The sequence below is a fragment of the Sprattus sprattus genome (assembly GCF_963457725.1).
Source record: "Sprattus sprattus genome assembly, chromosome: 11".
In the NCBI taxonomy this organism is placed as follows: domain Eukaryota; kingdom Metazoa; phylum Chordata; class Actinopteri; order Clupeiformes; family Clupeidae; genus Sprattus; species Sprattus sprattus.
In genome coordinates, this window is record NC_137909.1 from 32,863,017 (window position 1) to 32,872,072 (window position 9,056).

Here is a 9,056-nt window from a genome sequence, read left to right on the forward strand (position 1 = left end):
AGATGGCACAATGACCCCATTCCCCATTTTGCACCGGAAACATTTTAAAACATACTGGTCTCATTATAATAGTATGAATAAAGAAAAAAATAAACACATTTGATTGGGTGTCAATTGTTGGATGGATAGTCTCATTAAGATTTACCGTCATGGTACATAATATTGTGATAGTCATTTAAAACCAGATATCAGAACATGTATGCAATAACAGAGGGACTAAACACTTGGGAGAGTGAGGTTATGCAACACAGAGCTCATCAAAACCTTTCACACACAATGTCTAATGTCTGCTGTGGTGATACTGCATGTGTTACAGCAGAGGTCTAGAGGTACAGATATTGTAATAGCTGGGGACCAGAGATGGGGGAATGGCTTCAGTCTGTTGTTGTCCCCAAGATCAAAGATTCTCAGGCCGAGCTGCTAGATCCTTATGTGTGAGTAATGTGTTACTGTAAATTATGTGATGTGTGAGATGCATGTGCAGCATCTAGACAGGTCAGTCACAGCAGCTTCACTGATGATCCAGACCCTAGCCCAAACCCAGGGTAGAGTGTGTGAGTGAATGTGGTCTGGACTCTGTGCAGGAGGGTCATTGTGTCAGAGATGCTGTAGAAGGCCAGAGTTCCTGCCCTGTGATCCACATACACTCCTATTCTGGAGCTGGCCACTAGAGGGAGTATAGTGCCTTTATCATTGTGCCAGAAAGAGGAGCTGCTGCTGCTGCGGCGGAGGGTCAGACTCCAGGACTGATCATTATGTCCAAACACACACTCAACACCCCCTCTCCTGCTGATGCTTTTATATGAGACTGATATTTCAACATTCCCACTCCACTCAACCTCCCAGTAGCAGCGTCCAGACACACCCTCTCTACACAGCACCTGCTGCCACTCATCAAATCTCTCTGGTTGATCAGGATATGACTGGAGCTCATCTCTCTTCTCCACCCTCCTGTTCCCCGTAGACAGATGGAGGCATCTGTGTGCTGTGTTTGGATCCAGTGTGAAGTGACAGGAGTCTGATGGAGGAGAAGACAAGACAAACTTAGGTATTTATTTGGGTTAGGTATGTGTGTGTGTTTGTATGTGTGAGTGTGGTTGTTGCTATTTTATATGATTCTTTGCGTGAGGGGGATGAGATTTATTTCTGTGATTTCTTCTGTGAGGGAATATTTCACATATAAGTGAGATTTGTTTTTGTGTGATTCCTTGTCTGTGCAGGTGTACATGTGTGAAAGTCTGTATTCAAAAGTCCCAAATGAGAACAGTTTATTTTATTTACTGTCACCCGAGCGAACATTGAGATTTTGCCGCGCCCTTTTAGCGCTCGTGCTTCTCAGCTATCTCTGCTTCTGAAGGTCGTAGACACTTGAATTTGGTCTCAAAATGACAGGAATATGCATGTTTATATATTTACTATGAAGGATTCTTGGCTCTTAAACCTTTACCTTTCGAGATATTCAAGATGCACTGTCCATGCACCTATGCAACACAAAACAAAGGCCAAACAAATTCCTCTACCCATGAACTGTAACAGCCATAATGAAATGTTGAACTGCTTAAACATGTTGGACCATTCTGAATATGTGATTGCTACTGAAACTTGACTTGTGATTTGGAATAAAGTATGTCAAAAAAGTATGTCAAACTCACATCGTAGGAAATCGTCTCTGGTTGTAGGTTCAGACGGCAAAATAGCCTGGACTTCAGTCACTATTGAGAGAGAAAGAATCACATAAGAAACAACACTGACTGGTGTAACACATTGCATCAACCTTCTGTTTTTATGATGGCAGTACATTTGTGGTCTCTTGTTGAGGTGCATTATGGGTCTCCAGCTCTCAGCTTTACTGATATAAAAAGGACATGTCACAAATATGTAACATTGAGAAATACAGGTTCCTGACGTTGACCATCACATTTCGCTTATTATTACAATCCAGAGGGAAAGTATAGTTAGTCATTACATGTAAACATATGTGAGTAATGTGATTTACCTGATGCAGATATCTTCATGACTTCCTCCTTGCAGAAATTCTCCAGCTGTGTCTTTAGTGAGGAGACAGATTTCTTCACAGCCTCAAAAGAGAGGCCTTGGTTCACAGAGATGCAGGACAGGTCTTTAGACTCAGGTGTCTCACTGACCGACTGGAAAGTCTAAATAAAGAAACACAGAGATAGAGAGAATGAGAGAGAGGAGGAAGAGATGACAGAGATGGAGAGAATGAGAGAGAGGAGGAAGAGAATAGCTACGATTGTGTTACGAACAACAGTCTTGGCAGCTAAGATGCGTTGTCTAGGGGTTAGTCTGATGTTAGCCGTATCCCTCCTCACAACGTAAACTAAAACAAAGCCTCACCAACGTACTATACAGTATCCCTACATGATGTACATTTATGATAGTGGGATCTTACCTTGTGCTGATGGTGTGTGTGTGTGTAGGTGAGTAAGTCTGGGTGTGTGTGAGTGAGTGAGTGAGTGTGTGTGTGTGTGTGTGTTTGTGTTTGTGTGTGTGTGTGTGTGTGTGTGTGTGTGTAGGTAAGTTAGGGTGTGTGTGTGTGTGTAGGTGAGTTAGTCTGAGTGTCAGTGAGTGAGTGAGTGAGTGAGTGAGTGTGTGTGTTTGTGTGTGTGTGTGTGTGTAGGTAAGTTAGGGTGTGTGTGTGTGTAGGTGAGTTAGTCTGGGTGTGTGTGAGTGAGTGAGTGAGTGAGTGTGTATGTGTGTGTGTTTGTGTTTGTGTGTGTGTGTGTGTGTGTGTGTGCAGGTAAGTTAGGGTGTGTGTGTGTGTGTAGGTGAGTTAGTCTGGGTGTCAGTGAGTGAGTGAGTGAGTGAGTGAGTGTGTGTGTTTGTGTGTGTGTGTGTGTGTGTGTAGGTAAGTTAGGGTGTGTGTGTGTGTAGGTGAGTTAGTCTGGGTGTGTGTGAGTGAGTGAGTGAGTGTGTGTGTGTGTGTGTGTGTGTGTGTTTGTGTTTGTGTGTGTGTGTGTGTGTGTGTAGGTAAGTTAGGGTGTGTGTGTGTGCGTAGGTGAGTTAGTCTGGGTGTGAGTGAGTGAGTGAGTGAGTGAGTGAGTGTGTGTGTTTGTGTGTGTGTGTGTGTGTAGGTAAGTTAGGGTGTGTGTGTGTGTGTAGGTGAGTTAGTCTGGGTGTGAGTGAGTGAGTGAGTGAGTGAGTGAGTGAGTGAGTGAGTGAGTGAGTGTGTGTGTGTGTGTGTGTGTGTGTGTGTGTGTGTGTGTGTGTGTGAGTGTACGTGTGCGTGTGCGTGTTTGTGTGTGTGTGTGTGTGTGTGTGTGTGTGTGTGTGTGTGTGTGAGTATACGTGTGCGTGTGCATGTGCGTGTGCGTGTGCGTGCGTGTGTGTGTGAGCACTACCTGCCAGGCAGCGCTCTCAACCTGGCTAACATTTAGCGGGCACGCACCTGCAGTCATGAATCCCAAATGAATCCAACACTAATGGTTGTCCAAATGCCACTGTTTGCCTTGACCTACATGTGGCCTGACCCAAGAGGCAGAGTGGCAGGCACCTGTGCACCTCAAGTGCCTCCAATCAAACTGTGAGCCATGATGTCAGGGCAGATGTGCTTTCATCAAGGAACCACAGGTAGTGACATCACTCAAACCCCATTTATCAGTCTGGGTGTGTGTGAGTGAGTGCTTTCATCAATGAACCACAGGTAGTGACATCACTCAAACCCCACCTGTCAGTCAGTGTTCTTCCTACCATGTGACTTAACCTGTCCTAACAAATGCCATCATGATTTTGATCAGTTTTCTGAAGAACGAAAATGTCTTCATCATGCTCAAATGTTTTGTGTGATAAATTCCAAAACTTTTAAAGACACCGTAACTGCATGGGGTAAGCTATCTGTTTAAATGCTGTGGACTGTGTTACATTAAGAAGAACAATTATTTGGAAATGTAGAGATCCTTGAAGGAAATTAAACAATATCTAAATTGAATTAAAATGTCCACCTATGAATACATTCAACATAAATCAGTGCCCTCAGAACATTCTATGCATTCACAATCCTTCATCAACAGTTACCTTGAGAAAATGGATGTGATCCTTTGTGAGTGAAAGCTGCTCCAGCTCAGCATCTCTCTTCTTCAGCTCAGCAATCTCCTGCTCCAGTCGCTTCAGGAGTCCTTCAGCCTGACTCACCTCAGCCTTCTCCTGAGCTCTGATCAGCTCTTTCACCTCAGAGCACCTTTTCTCGAGGGAGCGGATCATCTCAGTAAAGATCCTCTCACTGTCCTCCACTGCTGTCTGTGCAGAGCTCTGTTAGGAGACACACAAAGAGGACTGTGGCAGGAGATACACAGAGGTAAGTGAAGGAGCAAACTCACTCTGGTGTGACTGGCTCTTCTTGATCAAATGACCAAGGGCAAATCTTGCCATACCGTGTATTTCTGTGATGGTCTGTATCATGTAGAGATGGCAGCATAACGGTGATAACACAATAACAAGTGATTGCTGAGCCAGCTGTTGTGTTATGTGGTCAGTTCTCACCTTGAGAGTCTTCACAGCCTTCCTCAGCTCCTGCAGCCACTTCTCTCTCTCCTGGATTCTCTGCTGGAATCTCTTCTGGGTCGGCCCCAACTGCCTCTGTTTCAAAATAATAATAATAAAAAAACCTCTTTTCACCGTATTATCGGATCAAACATCACACATGACACAACTGAACATTCACAAACAAAAACCTTTAAATACATTTGAGTCTTTACAAGAGATTTAATGACACATTGAAGCAGTTGCTATTATCTTCAAGTGAAAATCAGTATAAAGCCATGAGCTCTTGCCAAGTTCAAGAGATGGATGGATGGATGGATGGATGGATGGATGGAGGTTGGATAACGGTGTGTGGTCCATGTTATGTGTCACGTTGTGTTTGTTCCTATAGGAGTGTTTTATTTTGATTGCCGTGTCTCAAATTAGGACCACTCATTATTGGAACATTCTGCCAGGCACTGTCCCCTTGACTGTGCACCAAACCAGCGGCTGACTGCGCAGTAACAGGTGCTGGTCGTTTCCGCTATTATTGGCACCTTTTTAAAATGAACAGCAAACAGTCTGTGAGATGCTGGACATACCTTAGGATCTGTAAGAGTGCCATGAAGGACAAGACTGCTGCCATGGTCACGGTTCTAAGTTTGCCGGCTGCTTCACTGCTGCGCTGAAGTTGAGATCTGTCCCCCCTCCCCCCCCTGGCTCTGGGTCCGTGGGCTTCCAGTAAAAGTGCATTTGCTACTTGTGGAGATACTGGCATTTCTCTCTCTCTTTCTCTTTCTCTTTCTCTCTCTCTCTCTCTCTCTCTCTCTCTGACTGTATGTGCCCATGCCAGTGTGTATGAATGGATAGACGAATGTAGAGCGGTTGCGATGCGGTGTAGCTGATGCTGAAGGACTGAACTTGAATTCTTCTGTGGATGGTGCTCCATTTGGATGGGCTACAAACTGTTTTACATGGACTTTGGATAGATCTGTGTTATGGGTTACCTTTTGTATTAGAAAGCAAAGTTTGGAATCTGTTGTTAAACTGGGTGGTGTAGTCGGATCAACACTGCCTTTACACATAGTCCCAGCTCTTTAAACTGGGTGGTGTAGTCGGATCAACACTGCCGCTCCCTGTTACAGGAGCACTGGAATTTAAACAGCAACAACTTGTCAAGATGGCTCAGAGCCTGTAGAACCTGTTTTCACTCAACACCGGATCTTTCACCTGATAAACATTTCCTTATTCTTTCTTTTTCTAATGGGCAAAGTCATGGCGGAAACAGCCGGACTGGTGAGATAGTATTCTTGTAGTTATAGTATTACATTCACAGTTAGTACGTATAAGAGCCCTCATAGAAATGTTGGACACATACAGTATGTAGCTCCAGTACTGACCTGTTTGTCTGTCCGTTCTGCTGCAGCAGTGACTGTGTCATGGCCTTTATGTTCGTCCATCATGCACAGATAGCAGATGCAACTCTGATCGGTTCGACAGAATATTTCAAAAACCTTCTCATGATGAGAGCAGATCCTATCCTGTATCTGGCCTGTGGCATCAGTCACTGAGTAATTTATTCCTGGGTGCAGGTCATTGTGAGCTTTGAAGTGAGTTTCACAGTAAGACAACAGACAATCCAGACAGGTTTTGACAGCTTTGAGTTTTCTTCCAGTGCAGATGTCACACTCCACATCTCCAGGACCAGCATAAGAGGGAGGAATAAGAGAAGCTTGGATTCTGGTCTTCATAAATGTCTCCACCATCTCAGCAATCAGATGATTTTTGTAGATTGTAGGTCTGGGAGTGAAGGTGTGTTTGCACAGGGGGCAGCTGTAGACTCCTCTCTGATCCTCCTGATCCCAGCAGCCCTCAATGCACCTCATGCAGAAATTATGTCCACAGAGAATAGACACTGGATCCTTCAGCAGATCTAGACAGACTGGACATGTGAAGGAGTCCTCTTCTTTCTTGAAAATTGCCTCTGCCATTGTGTTTGCTTCCTCTCACGGCCACAACCGCAAGCTACGAGAAAGACCTGCCAAGTAATACTTAAGTTTCTCTGTCCCAAGAACATAGTGTGCTGAGGAGTGGCTCCCTAGTTATCATTGTGTGGCGGTCTTTCAAGTTCAGATGGAGGCGGGGAAATATTTGTCGTCACAAAATAATGTGTTTAATATTACAGGCCTAATTCCTTTAAACCGGCTCTTCCTGAATCACAGCAACTCTGTGTGTGTGTGTGTGTTTCGTGGGGTTTCGTTCACACACACACACACACACACACACACACACACACACACACACACACATACACGCTAGCATACTCTTACTTATAGAAGAAAATATCCACAATATGCCTGAAAAACGTGGAGAAATAATCATGAGAGTGATAGGGTAATGTTTCCTCAGTGAGAACATTTACTTGCATGAGGGAAATACCGCCATCTCCCCTGGATCCACAAAAACAATTGATCACATCTAGACTACTGTAGATCAGATCACTGATCTGAATAATAACAAATGGAGTAAACAATGAATGAATTAAAGACGTTTTGCACAAGCACACACACACACACACACACAAACAAACATCTAGACTACTGTAGATCAGATCACTGTAATACCATTATACCTCAACTCTGAATAATAATGAATGGAGTGAATTAAAGACGTTTTGCATTTTAACTCCCTTCAACACAATAGAAGTTTTTACTGGTTTTAAACAGATCCTATGAACTGTTTCTCCTGACCACATGATTACGTTAATTTTATCACAGAAATTAACACTCAGACTGAGAAGTCTCCAGGCAGAAGGCCGAAGAGGGAAAACATAGAGTAATATACTCAAACAGAAGACACTGATTCATTCCTTTGGGAGAGTGCAGTATGAATGGGAGTGAACAGCATCAACTGATGAGCATCAGGGCCCCCTAGTGGCAACAGCTAAGACATTTATTTTGATCATTTATCCCAACAGAGAAGGCAAAAATGATAGTGTTTTTAATCAAACAAGTAATGATGGTCGATAGTTATCCCTGTATATTTATTTTAATGTGTTCATGTGTATTAACAGCATTGCTTCTCCTCAGCTCTTCTCTCTATGGAGCGCAGGAGGCCACTGAAGATCCTCTCACAGTCCTCCTCAGCTCTTCTCTTTATGGAGCGCAGGAGGCCACTGAAGATTATAATAATAATAAATAAATAAAATAAATAAAATAAATAAAATAAATAAAATAAATAAAATAAATAAAATAAATAAAATAAATAAAATAAATAAAGACTAATTCCTCCAGCACAATCACATTTTGCCTGAGTAGGATCCGAAGGGCAAACATTTGATACAAGTGCATTGAATTCAAAAGATGCCAGCCACTATTCTTAATACACACCCAGACTTCTGGGCTCGATATGTTAATATGCTTAATCTAAAAAATAAGCTCCCCTACTTGATATGAAACCATTAAGACAAACAAATAGGCTTAATTTAGTGGCACAGGAAGTCATTTTAAAATATAGATTTTCCTATTACTAAGACAGAACGAGTCCGGCCTTTGTTTAACTTGCCTTTAGATGCTATAATGATAATTATAATAATAATAAATGGAAATGATCCTCTCACAGTCCTCCTCAGCTCTTCTCTCTATGGAGCGCAGGAGGCCACTGAAGATCCTCTCACAGTCCTCCTCAGCTCTTCTCTCTATGGAGCGCAGGAGGCCACTGAAGATCCTCTCACAGTCCTCCTCAGCTCTTCTCTCTATGGAGCGCAGGAGGCCACTGAAGATCCTCTCACAGTCCTCCTCAGCTCTTCTCTCTATGGAGCGCAGGAGGCCACTGAAGATCCTCTCACAGTCCTCCTCAGCTCTTCTCTCTATGGAGCGCAGGAGGCCACTGAAGATTACGGAAGCGTATTGCTGCCACAAAAAAAAAAAAAAAAAGGTCTCAGTATCAAGTAATTACGTGAAAGTTTATTGTTTTAACAATATCTTTTTCACGTTTTAACATGATAAATATCATGTTTTTACATGAAATTATCACGTTATTTCATGATAATGATATTTTCACGTTATAACATGAAAATATCATGTTATTTCATGATAATGATATTTTCAGGTTTTTACAAGATATGTATCATGTTATTACATGAAATGATCACGTTATTTCATGATAATGACACTAAACGAAACGAGAGGCAATAGGCTGGAAGCTACTTTGGGTCCTTTGCACGAGTCAATCAACGGTCGAGCAGCTAGTGTTGAACATGGAGAGAGTGGCAGTGGACATGCAGTTTAGATGGTGGATTTTGTACCCATGGAGCCTTCCGTGCCCTTCCAGTTGATCGATAAGGAATGAGGCTACCTCAAGAGGGTCGGATTTGTTCCTCCGTCGGTACAATCCCAGGCATTTTAAAATCCTCCTGAGTGTGCGCATACTTATAACGATGTCATCCACCGTGTTCAATAACTGGAGAATCTCACCATGTATTAAACCCAGCTTAGTCACGAGTCAATCAACAGTCGGGCAGCTAGTGTTGAACTTTGAGGTTCTCGCCCAAGAATATGACCCAAAGAATACCATCC

At 43.1% G+C, this 9,056-nt stretch overlaps 1 protein-coding gene across 1 annotated transcript; it reads right to left on the minus strand.

The window, feature by feature from the left end:
• Positions 1–500: 500 nt before the first annotated feature.
• On the minus strand, positions 501–6,470 carry LOC308372172 (tripartite motif-containing protein 16-like; the record flags this gene model as incomplete). Its single annotated transcript, XM_080847299.1, has 6 exons — positions 501–1,018; positions 1,653–1,712; positions 1,997–2,156; positions 4,036–4,269; positions 4,501–4,596; positions 5,880–6,470. The coding sequence occupies 6 exons, from the start codon at positions 6,468–6,470 to the stop codon at positions 501–503; spliced, it is 1,659 nt and encodes a 552-aa protein (XP_080703425.1).
• Positions 6,471–9,056: the final 2,586 nt, after the last annotated feature.